Here is a 25,856-nt window from a genome sequence, read left to right on the forward strand (position 1 = left end):
TTTTATGTAACTATGCCAATGTGGTATCATTTCAGGGTTGGCTAATTTCAAGAAATATTCACATTGGATAACTCACAAACCCACACACACAAATCTTTCTGGCCTGTTATGATGTAACTGAGAGTAAAGCTGAGGGGAAAAAATTAAATGGAGAACAATATCTAATGGTATGCACTTTACCATAATTTTGTGCATCAGCTAACAATACAAAAATATTTCATACATATTTTTAAATATATCACATTTCTATATTAGTTTATTTGCCCAAAACTAGGTGCTGAAACAGTCAAACATAGTGATGATTATGATTAATTTGAAGGGCCTGAGCTGTTCATATCTGAAGCATGTCTTTCTAATTGTGAGTAGCACATTAGTGAGAGCTAAGTGCAAAGAAAATATTACATACTCCCACAAAAGTGAAAATTACTGTGGTGTGGAAATTTTTACACACTTCAGAAGATATGGAACTAGGATGAAAAATGAAATCAAGCAAATCAGGTAAAGTCAGCAAGGAGGTGCATATCAGGGGACCTTTAAGGGGAGTGGAGAATTCAATGAAAGATGGAGATAAAACAGGCAAGCATGGAATGGAGGTGATGAGTGACAGTGTTGCTGATATAACTCATCCTAACAAATCAGCCTGCAGCTGTATTGATTCTGCCATTGCATGCAGTTACGACCTCATCCCCCCCCCATGTGCAAAAACACACATATTTCATGAGAATAGCGTGTTTGAAATGCGACACACATCGTTTACAATGAATAGTACAAAGTTCTAATTATTTGCGGCCATAAATTTTAGCTGAAACATGTTCCCTTAACAAAATTATACCAGCAAAAAGATTGAACTGTATTTTCATTCTATGTGTTTACCGCATGTTAAACTAAAGTCCACAAAGGAAATGATTCTTGACTTTCTTCTGATGCAAAAGAAAAAAAAAATGTTTTTATGAATTTAGGGCTCCAATGACAGAACAAGCCTAGATAACATCAAAGATTTCATTTCATATATGTACAAACACTTTTCCATGATTATGTAACAAATGACAGGAACAAAACTGTGTCAAAACAGAAATAATATCATTATCGTAATGAGGCCAAATCCATAGTATCCTCCGAACTCTGTTCGGGGGATACAATTACAATTACACACATTTTCCATGGTATCCTACATGTTTCATGAGTTTGTCCTAGTGCAAACCAAACCAACAGATAAAGAAGACAAAATGAATTGCAATAATAGCAACTAAATAGTTTATAAGCAGGAAAATACAGAGCGTGTTGTCCACTTTGTTAAATACATACAGAGTCAGAATTTTGACTGAAATCAATCTAACTACTGATTGAAAAGAGCTCCTCTTATTGAGATACATGGTTTATTATTTGGTCTTTGTAGAGATGACAAACAAATGTGAGGTGGTAAAGGGAAAGTTCTGTAAAGGTAATGCCCATTGAAGAAGAAACAAGGAAATTCAGGTCACTATACATCTGTTTTGTGCTCACGTGCATGATTGAGGGGGGAAAAAATTACCTAAAGTTCCAGATATGAATATTTCATATGTTGCCATTTCACAGCATAGCCCTCGAGTATCAAGAGCGAATGATAAGCGGATTTACAGGCTAAGCATGCAGTATGTGAACCTCCACAACCTTCTTTGCAGTTTGTGGCCAATATTGTCTACTTTTGACAAAAACAGAACTTGCATTCATCCTTTTAAAAAAAAAAATTCAGTACAAAAAGAATTTACAGATATTGGCACTACTGTGACATTGCAATTCTATGAAAACATTAAAGATACTTTATTCAAACCATTTCTACCATTGAAACCTTTCTCCTGTTCCCCCCCCCCCCCTATTTATCACTTTATGACACAGCAAAGTTTTAAGATTTCTGAAGTACATGTAATGTAACTCATCAGTTTCAACAAGATAGATATCCCCCCTAAAAAAAAATGCATGTAACAACTGGAAAATTTGTGCTAAAAAACTAGTGAATGATAGCAAACTATCTTATTGCCTGCACAAGCAGCTAATTATGTACTCCAATCTATGCTCCGCTGTCTCCACCACACAAGAAGAAAAATCCTGAATCCACTAATCTACCCCATCCCCACCCCCTTCCTTGACAGCTTGTGTAATGGATCATTGAATGCCTTGATTAGTGCGTAAGCAGCAGCAGACGCAGCAATGATTTACATAAGGTCTGTGCAAATGATGCCTTCATTTCCCAACAACTTGTCCAATGGCCCCCAAGGGAAATGCGGCAACCTGATCATATTACCTCACTGACACACCAGCAGCTTGAGGGCCATCCTGACAGTCTGGTTTTCAAGTGTCTCACTATCCCTGCCCCCTTTCCTAACCCCACCTCCACCCCATCTCCCATGGCCCTTGGGAGAAGAGAAGATAAACAGTTTCATTTGATGCTTGTATCCAATGTGTCTTCATTATGGTCTATATCTCCATGGCAACATCATCTACCCCTTTATCTTACAAAATCCAAGAAATGTGAATGGCAGGAGGATCCTTTACATCCCTTCACATTACTGATGATATAACTTATAAATCATGTGCAAGGAAGGGCATGTACCGTGTACAGATACAAATAGCACAGTGATACTTCATGACTAGCAATGTTGAATAGAAGAAAGGAGCAGTGGGCGTATCTACATTCAATGGGTAGTTCATTGTTTGAGCTTTCTATCCATTCAGTGAAGCATCATCAGGACTGTATGGTCAGACAAGAGAAAATGATTCCTGACAGCAACTGTCTGCTTAAAAGAACAACTATGGGTAGGAGGATTTCACAAATTATGTGCATCGTAAACTTAAAATTTGGGGCATGAATTTATTCAAACATGACATCTGGTATTGTACTGTGATAATATAGTGACACATGATGTACATGGCGTTAGCGGCATGCGTACAGTTGTACATTATAATTTTGTTGACACATCTAGGAGAAACTGACAGTCTGTGCAATATCCTTGAACAATGGTGGATGAGTAATTGAATGGTAGGAGTAATGTTGAGGACTCACAACACACAAATTGTATTGTTTACTTTCAGTTGATGTTGCTGCTGGACAGGTTTGGGTGTGTTTGTGATAATGATGCGCATATATGGGGCATTGATACATGTATCTATTATACAAGAGATCAGTGATGTAGGGTCCTGTTTGTTTTGGAGTGTTGGGTCATTTGGTCAGGGGTTATAGGTCAACATTGACTCCATTGGGTTGAAGGGTTCTGAATTTAGTGATCCAGAATGATTCATGCTGTAGGATTGTGTGTGTGTGTGTGGGGGGGGGGGGGGGGCACCTTTTGATTGTCTCAATGGTCATGATCATCAGACAGCTGAGGATGTGACCTGGGAAGTTAAGGTGTATGGTGTATGGCGGGTGTTTTAAGCAGAGAGTTGCTGTAAGGAATAAGTCTCTATTGTTTGTTAGTGCAGCCCCGGTGAAGGTCCATTAAACGGTAGGACAGCTTGGACAATAAAATACCTGTTAAAATCTAGCTATGCATGCAACTCATTCCTACCTCTCATTGTGTAATTATATATTCATGCTGTCTCAAATGACTGTTATCACTATGTAGAAAATCCAAACAATCTCCCTCTACCGTCAAACTAGCAAGAGCAAGAAGAAAAAAAGTATTGCACGTTTTCATCAAGACAGAAATTCAATAAGGAATAAAAAGATGTTCATATCTTAGTAAGACTTTCTTCTTTATGATAAGGGAGCTTGTTTTTTTCCCCTGATCTGACTTCTTTGGCAGAGTGCCAGCATCACAAGTGAAATGCAACACAAATCCTCCTATATTACATTTCTTTCTTATCATTAGGTGTCTCTCCACAATCCTTCCATTTATCTATCCACACAGCTACCAACAGTTTGTATCTACCTACCTAGATCTCTATTGAATATTTTTACTACCATTTTGTTAATCTCTTTCTACTCTAATGTTATCTTCCTATTCATGTTCCTTTTTGTTTCTTCCTGCTTGCCAGCTGAGTCCTCCCTCCCACCTCTTTCATCTTTTTCTATCTCTCTCTTTCTTTTATTGTTACATTTTTTTTTGCCCAGTCTGGAAATTACTTGTCAAGTTTTGCTCACCAACAATGCAAAGTGGAAATTCAAGCACGCTCTTCTTTGAAAGTGGCCTTGTTTTCGAGGCTTTCAAATATCACCAGGAAGACGAGGAAATTTTCTCCTGCCAGGGGAAGACATTGTATCTCCTGCATCAATATTTTTCTTTCTGCTCACGTGCTAAACGTGTTGAACCCTTTGCACTAGCGTGGTATTTCCAGCACCTCCCTCCTTCCTACATGTACCACTGCACCAATCGGGGGGGGGGGGGGGGGAATATGAACAGCATTAACACTACGCAAGAAAGCGGGGGGGGGGGGATGCCTATCAGGGTCACAGTAAGATGGTTTGGGCAATGATATAGGAATGATCTTTGCTTCTCTCACTACCCAGGAGGCACAAAATCTGGGCAGCTGCAGATACCAGGAGCTCGGGGCAGCTCATCTGCGATACATCACCAAAATCCTGAGCTGCCTGAGGGAGGGACGTTCCTGGCTTTATAAGGGAGATATGTGGCACTTTACCCAGTTTTCCTGAATCTCTTCTCTTTCTGATCCTTTCTTTCATTTTCAGCACAGAGAGACAACGATATCCCTACAGACTTATCACTGCTGATATTATACAATGTAGTCGATCTTTCATCCTTTTCCACTCTATCTTTCTGTGTCTCCCTTTCTTTCTCTCCCTCTCTATCTCTCCACAGCAAACTGCAATTCATTGTAAAAGGAAAAGTTTTCTTTCTTTTCTTTCTTCACTTTTATCACAAAATGTATCATCGCCCAACAAAACCTAACACAGGCTAAGACATTTCCATGAATGCATCAATACTGTCTTTTTTCATCCATGATGTACAAGCTGCTTCCAATCACTTCTGCTTCTTCCATGCACCTTCCTCCTCCTCCTCCTCCTCCTCCTCCTTTTCTTCTATCTTCTTTGCTGTAGCCTACATACCCTCAGTTTCCCTCCCTTTACCATTTATATTTTTCTTCACAACTTAACATCTAAGAAGTCATTTCTACCAACAAACTATACAGCATGTGCCTTGCCAGGACGAAAAACTCAGAAACATACCCAAACTGTAGTGTGCACAATGTCGATCTTGGGAGAATTTTGATACCTCCATGCTCATTTGTGCTTGCCATGATGTTGCTGAAGTAAACCTTCTCCAAAGAGAATAGAGGCAACCTTCACTTCCTGCATTACAATACTACTTGGCCAGTGGAATGGGATGGGGGAGCCCCCCCCCCCCCACTTTTTTTTTTACCCAGGAAGTGCATAAGTGGCACTTGAAAGAAATAGATAGAAACCTTGAAGTGTGAGCGCAGTAAGGCTTTGTTTTTGCGCTGAAGATTTTTTTTTTTTTTGGGGGGGGGGGGAGGGGGCTTGACAGCTGAAAAAACCCGGAAGTGGAACGAGAAAGATGAGCTGAAGACCTTTTTTTTTTTTTTTTTTTTGCTCGTCAGCTGAAGAAACGCAGAAGTGGCACCAGAAGTTGCGCTGAAGGCCATTTTTTTTTTTGTTGCTTGTTAGCTCATGAAACCCAGATATCGTGCTATATCGTGCTAGATTAAACAATGAAGACAATGTACGTATGGCATTGTATGATGTCAGCACATTCGGAATGATTCAAGTTCCTCAGGTACCATTCATTTTCATCAGATTTCCTCTATATTATTGGCAGTGATAAGCACTGCATCGAAATCACTATCAGCAAGTATTATGCATGCATTCTGCCCATTACACAAGGTCCCCCATTAGATTCCTATTTTAGAAAGGTGATGTTTCTACTAACAAGAATATACATTTACTTACTGTACCAGCTTCATCCACTTGTTCATATGGACATCATTCGTTTGCTATTGCAAAAGTGAATTGCCAGATAAACTTAGGGCCGTGACAGACACTCAGCAATTTGCAAAATTTTGAAAAAAAAAAAAATTATCATTTTTTCTGATTTTTAGGGAGTTTTGTACATCGCATAGAGAGTCTTCTAGCTTATATAATGTGCTACAGTATTATGGTATTGTATGATGTCAGCACATTAAGAGTAGTTCAAGCTCCTCGTGCACCATTCATTCTCAACACGTTATCCTCTGTATCTCTGGCAGTGATAATTACTGCACTGAAATCAGCTGAGTAGGCATTATGCATGCGTTCTGCCCCATTACACAAAGTCCCCCATGAGATTCGCATTCACTCACTCAAGGACAACGGTAGCTACAGGATCCATACATATGGATGACACTCAAACAAGTGTTGGTCTAGCTACAAACCACACACTTACAATTACTGTATACGCTATATATTTCGCGTGGGTTTTATTTTCGCGAATTTCGCGAGTCGGGAGCTATTCGCGAAATTAACAACACGCGAAAATATTACCTTCCAAAATGAATCCCTTGCCTTGACGATACGAACATTTTACCGCTTACCGAACAGACCATACTGGCTAAGCTTGTGTACGTACATATGCATGTCCACGTCTAACTAACGATTACTACATTTAGTATACACAGCCCAGTCGTTGTGGTAGTATTCGTTGCTAGTAAGTTGAAAATTCACACTTTCTTTGCCACTTCATATTTTATCTGGTCCCCCATTCGCGAATTTAACCACTCGCGAAAATGTGTGACATCGGCAATTCGCGAAAATTTATGTACGCGAAAATTATAGCGTATACAGTATACAAAGTGTTGATATATTCCCATTCAAACATGCAAAATTTGACCCAAATCTTCTCTTTTTTTAAACAAACAAAATAGCTTGTCATATCAATTGTCATCCTCTCAACTGCTTTATTACAGACAACTAGTATAGCACACAAAACCCATTGAGGATTGGCTGATTTTTCTACAACACGTATTACCCATAGACACCTACTGAGTATACTCGGGACTCGTCTTTAACAGGTTAATTGCCCAAGATATGGCCAACATTATATATGCATTTGATCTTGAATACACCAATTTGCTTCATATCCCATGATGCATTGCATCTCCCATAAGTCATTTGGTCCAATATGCAGCAAAGGGAGATAAATGTTCAGATTGTGAAGAAGTGTAAATTGCAGAGTATGTGAATTACAATGGCACATAAATCCTGATGTCGTTGTGTTCAAATAACCAGATATGTCCGTTTGTAATCTGTATAACACTGTTGCCATAGCTACAAAAGCATTACAGTAGGAGAGCAAATGACTCACCGTCTGAAGAGCTCATACTTCCATTTAAATATCAGGAGTGTGTGTATTGCAAGCATTTAGTGTTCATAACACACTGCACATTTCCACCCAATCGATGCTGGACAAAAAGATAAAAGTTCTTTGCACAATATCAATGTTTATTGTAGTAAATCAATGATTTTTTTTTTCAAATATTGTACTGCTTCTCATATACTCAAGATGCATGATGCTTTTAATACACAAGTGCTTTGGTTTTTTTGGCTTTCAAACATATGGCTGGAGTTTAGAGACATCTTAATGCAAAAGCAAACCCAACATGAAAGTTTACAGTGATGCATTTTGGCTGTCAATCTTTGTCTTTCCCATATACAGCTGTTGGTTAAATAACATAAAGTGCTGCAATGCAAGTACACTGAAGGTTAATGAAAACCACATTATGACTGAGTGACTGACTTGGTGTAAAGGCTTTTAATACCATTGCAAGGTCCACCTATTTGTCTGACCAAGCATTTTATCAAATTACCCAAAGTGCATTCAAAACATTTGACACACCAAACAGAATGAGATAGACATGTTGGGAGAAAGCACTAGGGAGCTATCAGTATCTCCATGCTGAATAAGGAGCCAAATCCCTTGCGAGAAATCGCAGTCTCGCATCAAAATTCCCCGCTACCACTACTACTTCCACTGCTTCATGTTAACCCCTGGGGGATTGAATCCTATCTAAATTTTCTGATTTGTTTCTGCACTCCAGAAAGTTCCATACCTCTGTTGAATGAGAATAACTTGTGCATCTATGAACTGCTAAAATGTTGATAAATCCCACTTGAAGAGAAAAAAAGGGAAAAAACGTGTGATATTGAATTGAATTTAGACAAGATGGTTTGGCCAGAAGCAAGTAACTTGTTGGAGTTTGAGGTTGCAGGTGTGCCATACTTGCTGTGAGGAGGAGGAAGAGGTGGGGGGGGGGGGTTCCACTGGAATTTCATATAGCAAATGGGATAAAATATTAAGACTCATCCAATATCAATTGTTCGTGACCAAAATAACATGAAAGAATCAGTTCTTTTTAGAATAATGATAAAACAATTAAGTTAGAATTACCCCCTCAAAAAAACAGCAATATTGCTTTCCACTGTAAGTCTTTACATAAAATTTTCTCCTGCAATTCACACACCAAGTTTGGTTTTAGAAAAAAAAATTAAATGGGGGTGGGGAATAGTTTGTAAATGTTAAGTCAACAATAATTTGCAGTACTGCACACAGATTGTAAAATTCATCCTTTACATCAGATTAAAAGCTAGTCTCTATCAATCACAATATGTGACAGAGAAACTCTGCGAGATGGAAGGATTCTTTGATGTGAATGAATAGAGACTCAAATGTGAGATGTGCTGATGATGTTTGATGCCATTCATCTCACAGTCAAAGACTAGCGAGTGGGAGGACAGTGTGCATCGTTGACTGGCCGTCCTTTGTGTCCGCCGTTCAGCGAGGTGGATGCTTTCAAGACGAAGCCCGAGCTAGCTAGGCAGGGGTATCAAATGACCAGACTGCCTTGGAGTTGATTCTCTCAAGCTAGTGCTAGCTGTTTACAATATTCCTGCCTCCCACTGCTGGTTGACTTACCGAGCCTTTCTTCCCTTTGTGTCCGTTTACTGTTTCCTGTTCTTACGTCTTGAAGTCCTTCACATATCTTTTTTCAATACTTGTTCAGTTTGACCTGATTTTTCACACACTCCTTAACTCCTTCGCTGTCATTTCCTATTTTCCTTCTCTCACGCACTGTTTCTCATTCTTATCTAATGTACTTTGGTAGGGATAGTAGAAAACCCATCTATGTTTAATCTGAGAGAGCTTCATCTGAACACATCATGGAAGGGCAAAATGTGTTGACATGCAACACATATCCAGTGCCATTTACTGGTACACCTATCACAAACTATGACATCTTTCTAACATGAAAGACTCAAACTACTTAGCCCTTTCAAAAAGCATGATACACTTGAAACATTGACTTCTTATTTCATGTAAATGACCCTCTAACTGAATGGTAGCAATAAGGGCTCACTCATATCTCCTTATATTGGGACCACTGTGAAATATCACCTTAGAGAGAGAAAAAAAAAAAGTTTAGGGAGTTCAATGCAGAATGGACAACCCCTCAGTAAGTCATGCCTGCCTTTTTTTTTTCTGCGATGGAACAAAGTAATGACATACATACTTGAGTAAACACCTGTGCATTTTTATAACCATCACACATTTAAAGCACATGACAGGGCACATTAAACAAATTTCACTGCAGAAATCAAACATTCTCTGTTACAATGCTGTCTTAGTCTGACCTCTATAAAGCAACTTTTCTCCTGCAATAATTTCCAAAATGCTAACGCCACCAGGTAATTAGTTAAATGGCAATACGATTTAAAATATTACAATCTGACCATGAACACGAACAAACCCTTAAATACACTGATGTCACACTCTCACACATATAGACATGCACAAGCACACACACACACACACACACACACACACACACACACACACACACACAAACATGCAGCATACACACACAGATGCATACATACACACTCATACCCAGTACACCCATGCACACACAGACACACACACATGCTTCAGTGATTGATTGACCATCTCCTGGAGGAGGCAAGGCCAGAAAGGAAATCAATAAAGTCACTAGTTCAGGTATTGATTTTATATTCCAGTGATTGATGGTTGGGTCAATTTAAAAGGAGGTGACTGAGACAGCCCAGAGAGGGGGGGGGGGGGGGCTGTATGGCTTTATATTTCAGTAATGCTCTTTAGCTCATTTTGTGATAATGTCTTGAGAACTTTTCAACAAGGTTTCCTGTACTTTCATGGGCAATATTTTCTTCCATTTTTCATTCACATATCATTATCTTGCTCTCTAATTTTCTATTTCTGATAAAATGTTGTCATCTCTTGTGTTGAGTTATTGTTGATGTGGCTCATTCTGAGTGTATATGAATTTAAATGGAAACTTGCTTTAAAGGTCCAGTTTACCTTTGGGAGCAGTGATTCTAAAAATGTTCAAGATATCAAATTTCATCAATATGTGTAGGTCTGTTGTATCACAAAACATCCTACCATATAAAATTTTTGCAGTAAAGCCTAAAATATAAGGAGATATCAGTATTTTTCTCAATAAAGCATAACTGTAGACGGTTTAATCTAGAAGAATTCTTATTATAACTATTGTTCACATTTTGTGTATTTAACAATACTTAACATTGATTATACAGATTCAAATTTTTACGGTGGTTGTTTCTATCCCTAACTCACATTTTAGAACTATTTTAAAGCACTACTGCTGGATTTTTGTTTCATCTGCAAATGGTAAATTATCCCTTTAATCAAATAGCCGTTTCCACATGGCTCCACATCCCTACACATAGATGGGAAAGGCATGGATTTTGCTTTACTCAGTGTCAAACCATATTTTTTCCATTTTTGTTTGCTACATTGATATCATTATGAAATATTCATGCATTAACACCATTTTTATTCCCATATTATGTGGACTCTTTGCCACAGAAAAATCTGCATTCTGTCCCTCTTTCCAGATAATCTGCATAACAGATGGAAGCTCTCACTGCCTGAGGTTTCATATGTTATGACAAGCACACCCTCAACTCCAAAGACACCTGGACAAGAAAGTTCTGGATATCCAGTCACCACAAGTTCTCTGACTTTCTAGAACAGCAAGATAGCTATGCTTTTATCTGCTGACTCTCAATATACATGACTTTTTTGGTATTATTATCAAATGCATGCATTCATTCTGAACTACATATTTTTTCCGCATCTCTTGAAACTCAATTTGCACCCTCGATGCTCTCCAAGAAGGTTTACACAAACAACCTCCTCAACCAACCCCCCCCCAAAAAAAATGAACAAAAAAGCCCAAACAAGAACAAAATGCTTTCTATAATTCTGCATGTTATGTATCAAGCTGCAATTCTAGGCTGCCAAACATTTCTCTTCCCCCCCCCCCACCAACTCTGATACCCTTTGGCAAAATTTTGTTAAGCATCTCCATGCTTCCTGTTTTTATACTGTGGTGAACAATGATTTCAGTACACGTTGTATGTCAGGCAGCCAAAAGGCAGGAAATCTCGTCCCTCTCTTGCAAGGCTCGCTATCCCGGTGGGGCGCAATCAACTCCAGCTGAGATCTTTTTCCTTTTCTTTTCTTTTTCACTTCCAAACAGAATGGGCTTTCATATATAAATGTAAGTTAAATGAACATCTCTTGCTTTTAATCTCAAGAAAAGTCTCTCTTTTACCTTTGGAATGAAGAGAAAAACTATAAAGTTTTCTTTATTTTTTGTTTGTTCCCTTGTAGCTCCCTTCATGGCATCAACTAAAGATCAATAGAAATAGAGAACAGCTGCAGCGGCTTACTACACTGCTGATAAAACCTATCATCCTGGCTGATGAGTATCATAATCTGTGTATTTGTTGGAATCTCCTCTCTAAATGTCATTTATGTGGGCCCAGGCTTTCAATGGCGATAGGTAAATACAGCAGGGCTGCTCCTCTCTCCCTCTCTCTCTCTCTCTGTTTCTCCCTCTGTCTGTTTGTCTGTCTGTCTGTCTCTCTCTCTATCTCTATTTGTCTGTCTCACTGTCTGTATGTCTGTCTGTCTCTCTGAGGAGCAAGCAGCTGATTGTTTACACTAAAAAGTTAATTATTATTTATAGTCTTAGTTAGAATCATAAGGCTAACAGTAGCCAAATGTATTTGTGCATGTGTGTGTGCCAGTACAGTTGTCCATGTTGGGTGTGCATCTGTGTTTATATGCATGCACCCAATGTTTAATAGAAAAGACATTTCAACTTTTGTCCACCCTGACATGCCAGGAAAAAATCTTCCAAAATGGCAAATAGGAAAACAGTGTCCATATCAACCAAAAGTCATAAAACTTTATGAAAGCTTCCTACAAACTTATGAATTGGTGAATTCTTCAGAAATCAATATTCATATCAGTTGCTACATTGCTGTTAGGCTACAAATCCATTTCACTATTTTTCTTTCCTTCCACTAGCGCCTTTGCCCCACGATGACAATCCAACTCACAAAGTCAGTCTAAAGGTTGAAATAATGACATGTGTTTCTGCACATACCCACTCGATAAGAACTGATTAGTATGCAAGTCGACTGTCAAATGGCACATCATCATTCAGTAATTTCGCTTACTAGTGCTCCATTCTGCCATGGATGCAGGAACATCAGAGTCTCTCTGGAGGATGCTACGTAATTCAATCAAAGACAGTGAGATGCATTCTCAACTGAAATGTCTGGGAGGGTATATGTACCTTGCCAAAAGAAAAAAAAAAGTCCCTGCGACTTATATTCCAATCCATTTCCATTTCTGCCCTTCAATGTGACATGTGGCATCCCATCAGCAACAATGGGAGAGAAATCTAGATGTCTGCAGAATATCATGACATATTTGCCATCACAGAAGAGAAGGATTCAAACTTCATCCTGAATCTCGTTTTACCACCCTAGGGCATTCTTCCGTATGGCTTCGAGATCGAAGGCAGTTCCGCAGAACCAAATTGATATTCTGTAGCTTCATCTTAAAGTTCATCCTGTGCAAGAGCCATGGGACGTGATCCCCACGTTATATCCAGGCAAGCATATGCAAATTTATGCAAGAAAGGAAGTGAGGTGGTAGTATTCTGGAAGTGGTCCATGGATGAATTTAAAGGTCAACTCAATCCTCCCTTCATATTCAACTGCGATTTCACGTACATACCTCTTAACTTCATGGTGTTACTTTTGGTGAACTAGTATTGTTTACTGCAGCAATTAAGCTGAAAGTAAATACCTAAAAGTGAAAACTTGTCCTATTAAAACAAAAACGCTTTGCTTCTCATCTCTTCAGAAGCTACCCATATCTGTCTGGTTTCCTGGAGAATTACGAGATGTTTAGAGGAGTGAAGTGAGGAGGTATTAAACAGAATGTTAAAAGAACAGCATCGACAACAAACACACAATTTTTTTTTTTAAAGTGCCTTTTACAAATTGTAGCACAAGCACCGTAGCAAAGGGCAAACACATATCCAATTTACACAAATGTGTCTTTATAAGATGGCAAATATTGATTAATGCCCGCAAAACAATAGAATAGCACTGAAGAGTAACATCATCATAATTTATGCTGGCAGCATTTTACAAAAATAGCTACTAATACAATGTTCAATTCACAAGCATGGGGTGGGGGAGGGGACTGCAAAACTGGGGGATGCAGCATCCCATACTTCTGCATTTTATAACAGCCCCACACACTTATGTTTAAAAGCAAAAACTACTCTCCTTCAACTGGAGGTATGGGGCAGTTGTTCCCTCCCCTCCCCCACCCCCCAACTACACAATGGCCAATATGAGGGATCACCCCAACCCGCCATTGTTGTAGTTATTGTTGGCAAACATGTTCTGCAAGCTTTCACAGCTGTCAACTTACTTGTTTCTTTGTTGTGGAAGTCAACCAATGACAGCTCTATGTGTTTATCTACAGTAGATGTGGACTCCTTATACTGCTGCACTGGGTCAAACACTACATCAGTGTTTCTAGCTATTGACCAATGTTATTCTGACAACAAATATCATCTTAAATTAAAAATTGTCAGAAATGTATGGATGCTTCTTAGAGAGAGTGCCTGTTAACAAGGTGCTCACTTGATCACTCTTCAACACTTTCAAACACACCCACCACAATGAAGTGAGTTAATGCTCATTTAGACTGCTCTGCTGCCGAGTAAGGGCTTGTGGTTACAGCAAACTCAATCATCTCTGGGGAGTCTCTGCTGTTTGGTATGTATCACCAGGATTTGGTGCGGTGCCAGGGCATCGCACTGATTGACACGTGCGACTGGTGGCGACCGTCTGCACGAAAGGGAACAGCGGACAAATGAAGCCTTGACCTTTTTGATGTACAGTCACCGACATGTGTGATGGACCCATGAGGTCTCTACCGGGACTATACTTGTCTCCAGTTGGGCAAAGATGCCTGGTAGTATCCCACAAACATGACCTCCTTATTGAAATTTGCAAGCACTGCAGCAATAGCTCTTCAGATCAATAAAACAAGATGTTTCACTTGCCTACATTTTCTTGAATGGGGGCACCACATAAACACAAATCTCCACTGAACAGTTAATGAAATTGCATAAGAGACCCAAGCTGTATGAGTATGTTTTTCATTGTGGACTAGTGACACATAAAATTCGATTTACACTCTTTCTTTTCTCTTTTATTTTAAAGGGCACTGTTTGGTTTCCCTGTCTCACCAAGTCTGTGATGTATAAGTTTCATATTCAGGTGAGAGAAACCTGCATGCACTTGATACATAAAAAGACAAATTATGGCAAGAGATTGCCTGAAAGTCTGTAAACATATTGGACATACCCATAGCCTTGATCTTGACAATGCCTGAACTGACCGGGGCCACTGTCCACAACGTCTGCTGGAAGGACGCCACAACGATCATGGGCTGGTCTTCCCTTTCCAGTGACAGATGCTGAGTTACAACAGAAACACACAATTAGTTGGATGCAGAAATCATATTCAGAAAATATCTACGAGACTGAAATGGCAGAAATATATCATTTAGATGCCACAGAAGACTTAACCACACCTGTTTTGAAATACACATTGATTTAGCCAAAAATTTCCACTTGCAAAAATTTTCTTTCCCACGATATCAAACTTTTTCTGTGAACAGACTTTGCTTAACACATATATTAAAAGTCTAATGGCAAACATTTTGCAAGTTTCAAGATTCTCAAAAATAACCTTTATGCAGGAAGCATGAAAAGAAATTAAAGATATTGGAGTTGACTAACACATTTCATGTGCTCACCCCGCTATGTTAGTGGCTACTTATGCAGTTGATTCAAACTCTCGAGTTGCACATGCCCAGTCACTACGGAGTCCATTTTCTCACCTGAAGTCGACCCAGTTGAATAAATCACAGTGTTGACCATGCCTTCAACCCATGCCTTCCACCCATTTGTGGGTCTATTTGTTGTAACTTGCCAAATCATTCCATTAGCATTCAGCTCAATACCATTCATTCCCCCTCCCCCTTGACCAGCTGTGATACAGTTCACATGCTACTCACATCTGTGCACACTTTGCTTTATATCTACAGAATTTTGGAGCAAAGATGCTACAAATAAAAATCAGAAGGGTGAAACCTATCAGTGATAAATCCTACAAACCACATACCTTTGGTTTGAAAGTGTATCTTTTCGGTATAAATTTTGATAAGGTAGAGAAAAAACTGTCATCCACTTCTGTCCTTTGTTGTTTGTAAACTTGTATAGTGTTTATTGAAAGCCTCTAAGGTTGTACATACTATAATTACCTCTACCAAGGAGGGTGTTTTTGTCAGCATTTGTTTGTTTGTCTGTCTGTTTGCAAATAACTTTAAAAATTTGTGAAGGGATTTGGATGAAACTTACAGGAAGTTGATAATGACACAATAAACAGAAATTTTGGTAGTGATTCGGGAATTTTTATGAGTTTTTGAAGCATTTTTTATCTTTTGACAAGTAGGGCCAATGAACTTGAAAATGATTTCATGCTGTGCGTATTTGAGGTTTGCATACACGCACTAAAGCATGTGCCCTGCTCGAGGCACTGCGCAGCAAGAAGCTAATGAGGTAAACACATAAAGTGGGCAATTTTCAGCATGCATGCATGGGTGAAAATGAGCTGCTTGGCATAGGTCTGTGCTCTCTGAGTGCTTTTCTAGTTAAATAATGAAACTAGTTCCATTTAATCTCTCTCCAATATAGGAGTTGGAGTTGCCAATTTAATAAAGATAACATCATAACTTCTGCAACAAATTTCCTCCAGGACTTGATGGGTTAATCAAGCTCAATGCAGTATACCAGTACAACTGAAATAGAAGCTGAATTGCGACTTCAAAGTAATCATCAAGATGGAAAACTTCTCTCTTCTTTTTAATCCCTATGAAGAACATGAAATCAAACGAGGAAAAGTAAGTACATTATATCACACATTTGATCCTATGTTAACAGTTGGGCAATAGTGCTCAGTTTGTGTGCATTTGATGTAAACCACTGAACTGTGTAATAAGTTTTGAGAAAAACTCAAAAGAAAGGATGTCCAGTTTGAGTTGCTCTATATCAACAGATTAGTTGTACGTGAAGTATTATTCATTAGCAGTGACTCTTTTCTGTATATCCAAAACTATCAAGTTTTCTGATAAGAAACCTTCACGTTATCACTTTATTAAAAAAAAAATAGAACTGTGATCTCCTCTCATGAATACACACACAGCTTGAAGAGGACAGATTTGATCTTGGCTTCCCACCCAAGTGATCATTAAAGCACGGCTCATTAGCTGGCCACACAGTGGCCTGTCTGGGGACTCAGTCGGCCATTCCTAATGAGATCATTTGGTGATATGGTTACCACCCTTGACCATATCTCTTCCTTACTATCAAGCCTCCCTGAAATCTTGATACCTTCATCTCTGCCCGTATTCATTACCAAATACCAAATGATGTTTTGATCAGGATCATTTCTTATTTGTCCATCTAAAGTCTTCATTCATAGTCATGTGTATCAGGCTAAATGGAAGGCAATCTAAAGTATAGAGGTGACCAAAATGATAATGAATCAAACTGCAAATGACAAAATGGGAGTCTAATTTTGAAGACTCTCATAAAGAAAGTTAGGATCTCTACAAAGGAAGGAAATATCTGTCCATACTCACCAGATATCGTTCTGTTGAAACATTGACCAGGATGAGGTCATCTCCCACTCTGACTTTTTCACCTTCTGACCTCTGCTTTGATACAGGGTGTATAGTCCACCAGCATGCCTCTCCTGTGGTATCAGCAAGGGAGAAACAAAGAGTATGTATCTTCAAAAGTAGCATGAAGAAATTACTATCAGCAATGATGATGAGGAAAGCAATAGTAGTTATAAACCACTGATGATATGAAATACATGAAGATTTTAGAAACTGCTTCATCAAATTACTGCAAACATGGACATTTTTGTACATTTTACATGAAACTAGCATGAAATTAAAAGCCCACAAATTTTTGCTTCATACATGTAAAACTATTCTGTATTTTGATTCCACTGAATTAAATACTGTTCGCAAAATTTATCTTACCCAGCCGAGCATGATATATTACTCATGCAAAAATTTCTGCCTTTACAGTATTCACTTGACAGTTGGCAGATGACAAATTACTCAAAGATAATGTGAGCTCATCTACTGCGTGCCAAACCACATTCTAATCGGATATCTATGCATTAAAAATGAATTCATGCTGAATGTGCATAGGGATATGTATTTGTGACAACTGTATTCCTCTTTTGAACATTTAAAAGAATATGTACCACTTGATTTAAAAGATTCAATCAAATTCTCTTCAATGCAATAAAGTTCTACTTCCTCAAAGTCTTAAAAGGCCAACTAACATGATAATCTCCATCTATTGCATGCCAACAAAAGACAAGTCACATGCATCAAGAAAACATATTATTTTGCTTCATCAAACTATTTAAATCACATCACATAATTCATTTTAGTGATTGCTAAATCAAACAAAAATTGTACCTTACATTTCTTTGTATTGTATTGTTGACATTGAATTCACTGTGCTAGTACTTGAAAATTTTCTAAGGAATACATATCTTTAATATTGACATCATAATTCAAAATTGAAAAAAACAAACAAACATGTACACAGTATGCTAACTCAAAATTCAGGAAACCAAAATCCTACAAAAACAAAATTTCTGTGTTTTTATGTGAGAAAAGAAAAAAACAGACTGTAAACATCAGATATCATAATTTAATGCTTGCTATAGCAATAATTCACAATAGTTTGAAATAGTTTCATTATAGATCACCATACATTGTCCTATAACTAGGAGATGTAACAAGTTACATCTGTGAAGTCACAAATGTTTATTATATTGTTTTAAAAATGTAAAAGAGCATCACTGCATGTGTAACTCTCAAGTTTAGTCCTAGCTAAACCTCTTTGCATTGTGCATTTTGTGAATTGTTTTTCAAATGAATGGCATTACAAAAAAGAATAGAAGGACGAATCATTTTGGAAAGTGATCTGATATGAACTTCATGGAGAACCATCAAGGTTAGGTTTATATATTTCTTTATATGAAAATATATAGATCACTAAATAAAGCAATGTTTTACATGCACTAAATGAAATCTGCATAATAACTTATGTCCTAGAAATTAGTGGAATAAATTGGCCTGTGGTGAAATGCTGCTGGTAATGCATTAACTTTTTTCAACTGTGCATCAAAACCGGATATTATGATTCACTATGATTTTATTATATTTGATGTACATTCCTTCATTGAGAAGTATGAAAATAAATTGAATTGAATTGAATTGAAAAAACAGTCTACACTCAAAAAACGCAAATGTTGAATCAACATTTAAAAGGGCCGAAGAGTGACAGCATTTTTTGAAGTGTTGCATCCAACTTTTGAAATAACCAACACTTTCAAAATGTTGTCACTCCTCGGCCCTTTTAAATGCTAATTCAACATTTGTGTTTTTAGAGTGTAGCATTGGAATTTTTATATCTATAGATGTACCCCCATTTAAAATATATTTGTATCATACCAAGTACAGAGTGTTATGAAAATCTAATCCCTAGCTTTACACTGCTCTGCCCAGGGATTGCTTACAATCCAATAAGAAGAATAAATCAGAAATGTAGATGATTCAGAGTGAAGGAGTGGGGAAATATACTGCATTCATTTATTTATTCCTTTGCCCTGATTTTGCCTCACACATAATTTCAGACAAATTTTCCTTCAATACATTTACACGTAGTTTTTGCAGATCATTTCCTCATGAGATAAATGTTCTACACATATCTTTAATCATTATCCCATTTGACAATTGAAACCCTTTGTTAAGAAAAGATAATAAAAAAAAATGTAGTGCATCTACACTTCCAACATGGGTAAATATCAGGTGTCTGCATTTAAAGGGTCAAAGTTTTGTACAGTATGTTTGCAGATTACAGTAATATTTAGTACTGGTATGCACCTTTCTTTCAATTCTGCACGACATTATACACATATGTCTCTAGCTAGCAGCAACATAGAATACACTATAAAAGTGAAATTTTCAAAATGTGGTAATTTCACCCATTTGGTAAAACATGAAACTGGCACAAAAAATAAAAGTGTGCTAAATTCCGACTTATTGTTTAGGTTTTTTGTTATTTGCAGTTTTGTGTTTTTTTTTTCACATTTGCTAGTCCAGTAGCATGAGTGAATTTGATGTTACTTTCACCACGATATGAGCTGCCAAAGCTCTTAGCCACTGTGGCAGAGGTGAGCTGTTTGAAGTACTCACTCAATTGTTGTGACTATCTGCAAAATTAAAAACATGTGAAATTCATTTTATCCTGCTGAGCATGAAAAATTATTTATGCAAAAAATTCCATTTTACAGTAAACCAAACTGGACTCCCTCTCTCCCTCTCCCTCTCTCTCTTTCTCTCTCTCTCTCTCTCTCTCTCTCTCTCTGTCTCTCACTCTGTTCTCACAAAAAAGCATGCTATTATCTATGAACTGGCAAATTTTGCCATATGATCAATTCTTCAGTCACATGAGAACATCTCTGATGTTAAAATTGTCTTCCACCTAGGCATTTATACAATATTTTTGGGGAAAAAATAAAATAAGTTCCCACAGACATCAACAATATTTTTCCATGGCATGACCCTGTAGCTTTATTACACACAATCTACAGTAAAACTAATAAGGCTGTTCTCAAGGGGAGTGTATGTATTAATGAGATCTGTGTGGATACGAGCTCACAGGAGTAGCTTAGTATGTCTCCCAGTGCCTAATTACAACCGTACGTCAAACTCTGAGACTTCATCCAATAGAGTTCTGCTTTTAATTGACGATAAAGCTAGAATCAAATTACATTCTGTTCATGTCTATGGCTCTTTTACAGTCCTATCATGCCTTCACAGACAACGGCATATTAATCAAAATCCTTCGGGTTTATTTTGGGCACATCCCCTGTAAAATGATTATTTAATGATAGATGCAGGAATTACATAACTTTATTGAGAAGCAGAAAGACATTCACTGGTACAAATCAGGAAACATCTTTTGTTAAGTTGGAGCAATTGGAACTCATAATAGGAAAGCATACAAGCGAATACTGTTTTATAGTCTTCTAGACTTTCTCATATGTGGTATGCCTTTGTCACTTTTTACGGGTACATGTAACATAACACGTCTGTTGACAAAACATATTGATATCCATCAATTGCCTCCAAGATAACAACTGCACACAAAAGAAACATTCACACTTCAGTTTTATCAAGTTATTGTCCTTCTTTGTGCCTGACTGAAAGCATTGAATTTTTTTTTTCTGTGTGTGTCATGTTGACTGCAACATTTCAACATGAACACTCTACAGGAAAGCTTGATATCCTAGAAATTTTATTGGGCTAAACAACATTCTCTTAAAATGAAAATAATGAAGAAACATGTCCAGAATAATGCTTGAGCTTCGATGCACAGAGTACTGCTTAGTCTGTGTTGATAGTGCTAGGGAAATGATCATTCCATTTCTTCTTGTAGCTCAGCAACTTGAGAACAACAGATCTATGCTCGAATGACACGACCCTTCCAACCTATAATGTGTCACTTGCTTCACACTTTGATGTTGACTCGGCTTTCCATAACCCATTCTGCAAATCTGTTGCCCTGGCAACCAACCAAGTCCCAGACAGAAGCACTCTCCTTCCCTCCCGACTCGAGTCTCTCCGTCTCTCCCGCCTCTCTCCCGCTACCGCTCTCTCTTCCACTCTGACATTATCTCTCCCTTTTTCTGCAATTAACGGAGGGATGTGATTAAATACGTGTCCGCAAGCACCAACCCATCGGCGACACACTCATTTCCTGTCGGCATTTTAATGGGGGATGCGTTACACTGGATGATGAGTGGGGCATTGTTCCAGGCGTACCTGGCTTGTGTTAGTGCGTGTGAGCTGGCTGGTGTTGGGGGCATTTGCCCAGCATTTATGCACAAGGAGAAGCTTTTGAAGGAGGTCTTTGCACTCAAATGGCATGGAGTTGGGGATAAATTCAGACCAGAAGAAAGAGTGTGAGAGAAAACAATTACAAACACCAGCTAATCCTAGAGTTTAATAGATTTATTGCAGAGGAATAATAACAAAAACACCAACCTTAAGATATATGACACTGTGATGGTGATCTGCGATTATTTTTTTCCACAAAACACACCTATGACTGAGAACCATTTTACCACTTAATCACTTAAAGTCCTAGCATTGGTCTGATATGCACATCTCTGCTCAGTAGGTACTTCACAGGTGGGATGCTCTCGTGCATGGACACAGACCTGTAGTTTTACTTCCTAGGACATACAAGCATGTACAGTGCAACAGGGGTGCATAGAGCAAATGGATGAAATCACTTATATTCATAATTCTTTAACATTTAAATATTAGAAGTTTATTTTGAACTATTAACATGACTTTTGCTCTCTGACCTTACACATATAATGAATGTTTATGAGTGCAATGGACAGAATATTTCATGAGGTGAAAGATGAAATGATCCATTCAACGATCAACGAGGCATGGGCGAGTTGAATGGATCAAACATATCATCTTTCACCAAATGAAATATTCTGTCCATCGCACGAATGAAAAACATTTATTATTTGTTTTATATAACACCTAAAATAGATCCTTGTCATTTGATGTTTTATCAATTTAGAAACAAAGAGAGAATCTAAGATCGCGAGAGTGCTCGCTGAACGCTTTACACTAGCACGCTGTCGCATACACACACTGCAAACGCAAGCTTCTAGCGCGCTGTAGCATACTACACACACTGCAAATGCAAGCGTTTTACACGCGTGTGTGCCGGGCTCTCAGCGAGCGTGCAATGGACAAAATCGTATGGATCCAAAATTGCACGGTAAATGGAGCCACAGTTGCACGGATGATGATGTCATAGTGAAATGGGCCGAATGATCAATGTCAAACAACCAATCAAATGACAAGGATCTCTCCAGGCGTTATATAACATCTACATGAATGCAGCAGGTTTCATTGAATTTTGTGAACTTTTTCCCAAAGAATGCAATAGTTTCACATTTCAATCTTACAAAGAGAATTTCCAACACTCATCAGATATTTTTTGCACTAACATATCTTCTTTTGATCACTTTCTTTGCTGAATAACAGCCGCAATGCAACATTCTGAAATTTATTCAGAACCATCACAGGGGTATTTTAAACTCAAACTATTTTCCATCACACAGTTTATCAATGCATGACAGATGTTACTGTATATAAACTGTTGCCTGAAGTAAGATAGTTATAGTCTTTAACATCAACCCTGTAATGATATACATGTACCTTTCTCCACTCACTTTAAAAGCTTACTGTTTCACTTCTAAACAGAAAAAGCTTTGGTGCTGTCACTGGAATCTTTTGTGATGGAAACTGTAAAAAGCACAGAGCAGTCCATTTACATACACTGCGATGCTTTCCTTTGAACCACCTACACTCACGAAGCACTAGCCAATAGTCCCATGTACAATATTCTGTGCTGTTGTGAATTTCACGGTACACGGTCTTGTCACTGAGAGGGATCTCTATCGGCGACATAAATTTGAAGATTAATCAGCTGCTGAGTGTTTTGAAATTACCCTTCAATGGAAAGTACATCATCCCTTGACATCCCTGTGAATTCCCTGCTCACTCAACAGGAGACCATGCACAATTAGCCACAAGTGTGTTGATACAGGTTCGCAACACACAGGCGAGTTTAATGAGTTACAGATTTTTTTTCCCCTTGGAGGTGAGGTTGTGGTTGTGTCTACTCATTATGATAAATGGCTTTATTTGGATGTCTTGTGCCAGCAACTTGGCATCTGAACAAACAGAATGAGGTGATATATAGAAATATGAATAGAGAGCAATGCATGCTAAGATTTGATCCAGCTCAAGTATCTTTTCTCTACTTCGTTCATTTTTTTTTTCTCCTCTGGTCCTCTGTAACAAAGTTACACACCATCTGCTTCTCCTTCCATGCCTACTTGTGGAACAATTTGCTAGCACATTTACGGCTATGTACATCAACAGAATCTTTCAATAGAAACTTAAAGACATAATTATTTTTATTGTAATGTAATGATATTGGAGAGCTGTATGTAAAGCACATAGAGCAGTTTTTAATTGATTATGCACTATATAAGTGCCAGTTTATTTATTACTTTCTGAAATGTGACAGAAGGGAGCTGCAAATTGGAAAGAATAGGTAATGTTAGTCTGTTTGTTTATGCAAATATTATGTATCTATGTATGCATTAAATATACAAAATATTTTCACATTTATCTGTGGTACACATATACAAGTGTGTGTGTGTGTGTGTGTGTGTGTGTGTGTGTGTGTGTGTGTGTGTGATTTTTCATATTAATTGATATTTCAATATTCAGCATTATGTATTTAGCTGCAGTGAATGTACTGTTTTTGAGTGTCAACTTTTATTGAAAACAGATAATCCTGAAACTAGATCACATATGGTCTCTGGATTTTACCCTGAAAAATCATAGAGTATTTAGAGATTAGAGACTTGTGCAAATCAGATTCCAAGGCTGATATTTCCATATTCTGCAAAAATCAGACAAAAAATATTCTTTGCCATGGGTCCATAGGTCCATGCAGACAACATTTGCATATCAGGTCAGACGGCCTGCCATGCATCAAGCCTAGCACCGCAGGCTCAGTTGAGAGGGCTTGTATTATTCAAAAAGATCAATCACATGCTTTGGAACCAACAGTAGACAGGGCATTGCCCCCAGACAAGCTTAATAGCTTCATGCCTCTAATTGTTTTTTTTTCCCCTCCATCTTTGTTTCCTCCATTGCCTTTCCTCCTGCTTATATGAAGAGTTTGTTTGCAAAAACCGATAAGTCCATATTTGCCAAATGGAGATATTCGCGATTAAAGGTCAAGAAAAATAAAGAGAATAATAAGAAAATTTTTGCTTCTTTTGACCATAACTTCAAAAATATACCTTTATATGTAGTGACCAATATATCATTTAAAAGGTATTATTTTGTGCTTTATGACAGAGATTGTACTTCAAAATCTTCAAAAATAGACTTATCGGTTTTTGCAAACAAACCCTTCATATATATATATATATATATATATTGTGGGGGTTTTTTAAAGGTGATGTTGCCATCTCACTAAAGACCTGTACACATATCTTTACTAAATATCTTTTCTTTTTTTCTTTTCTTTTTTCTTTTTACATGATCATTTGTGGGCATTCAAGGCTCTTGAAGAATTGTGGGAAGAATAGCTTAAAAGTTGTTGTATGATTTGAATGATTAAAAAAAAAAAGAAAAAAGAAAAGAGGGTGGTCTTGTTAGTTTCAAGGATGCTTTCCCCCGAGTAGCTTGCCACTTGGGATAGTATACTAAAATATGCTATCTTTGGAATTCTGACGTTGTTATGTATACGATGAGGATTATACTGGTGGCTATACAAAAACATGTGATATTCACTTTATAGAAATTGATTATTGTCATGTATGTTTGCAACTGTGTCTTTTTTCATCTATATGATTCTATTACTACATATTATATGTTTCATATCTTTTTATTTGTCTCTGTCTCTGATATTGACATTTTCACACTCCTGTCAGTTTTTTTTTTAATTGTTGTCAAGGCAACCCATGTTGTACAAAAAAAGTGTGCTGTCACTTATAAAGCAACTGTGACCCCTTTTCCCTAAATGTCATTATGTAATTGCTAGACTATTACAAGACTACAAAGATTTGAAGTGAAGGAGACTAACATTCTTGTTGACTGATTCTTTTTTACCCCTCGACAGAGATCAGACAGGTTGGTAATCTGTCTGTACGAAAGCAGTCGAGAGGTACATGTTTCACATTTCCAAGGTATAATCCACTGCATGTGCTATCGAGCAATGCAAAGTATGGATCGGATGTGAGATTTGAATAGAGTGAATAGAGTGCTAATAGGCTCACAAACTCTTCTGTTAAATACTGTAAGAGAACCCAAATGGGCTCAGCGAAAGTCAAAATCTAGCGAGCTCAGAATTGATTGCAAGATACATCGTTAAACAAGTTTTATAGCAAAATAAGAATACTACTACTCTGGAAAAAGGTAAATTAAACAAAAACACATAATTTTGACACAGAAAGAGAACAGATATTGATAGAAGCAGCTCTAATCTTCCAATCAAAGTCATTTTCTGGTCAAGAGAACACAAATAAACACAAATTTAGGCCACAGATGGAGACAATCTGTCTACATTTTGAGAACCTTGTTCCCATATGAGTTGACCCTACAGGAACCTGGTATCGTAAGGAATGGGTAAAGTGTCTTCCTCTCCAAGAACTTTAGGAATGCTGTAGCCACTTCAGTCTCAAGAAATCTCCACTCTATGTAGAGTGCACTGCG

General features: G+C 37.8%; 1 protein-coding gene across 1 annotated transcript in view; it reads right to left on the bottom strand.

Moving 5' to 3' along the window:
* Positions 1–25,856, bottom strand: part of LOC140235297 (ryanodine receptor 2-like) — a 171,708-nt gene that overhangs the window by 75,825 nt on the left and 70,027 nt on the right. The window contains exons 6-7 of the mRNA XM_072315328.1: positions 17,073–17,185; positions 14,732–14,843 (exon numbers count right to left, since the gene is read on the bottom strand). Of these exons, the coding sequence (XP_072171429.1) occupies positions 14,732–14,843; positions 17,073–17,185 (225 nt within the window). The remainder of the gene's footprint in view (positions 1–14,731; positions 14,844–17,072; positions 17,186–25,856) is intronic.

Source organism: Diadema setosum, chromosome 1 (assembly GCF_964275005.1).
Source record: "Diadema setosum chromosome 1, eeDiaSeto1, whole genome shotgun sequence".
Classification (NCBI taxonomy): Eukaryota; Metazoa; Echinodermata; class Echinoidea; order Diadematoida; family Diadematidae; genus Diadema; species Diadema setosum.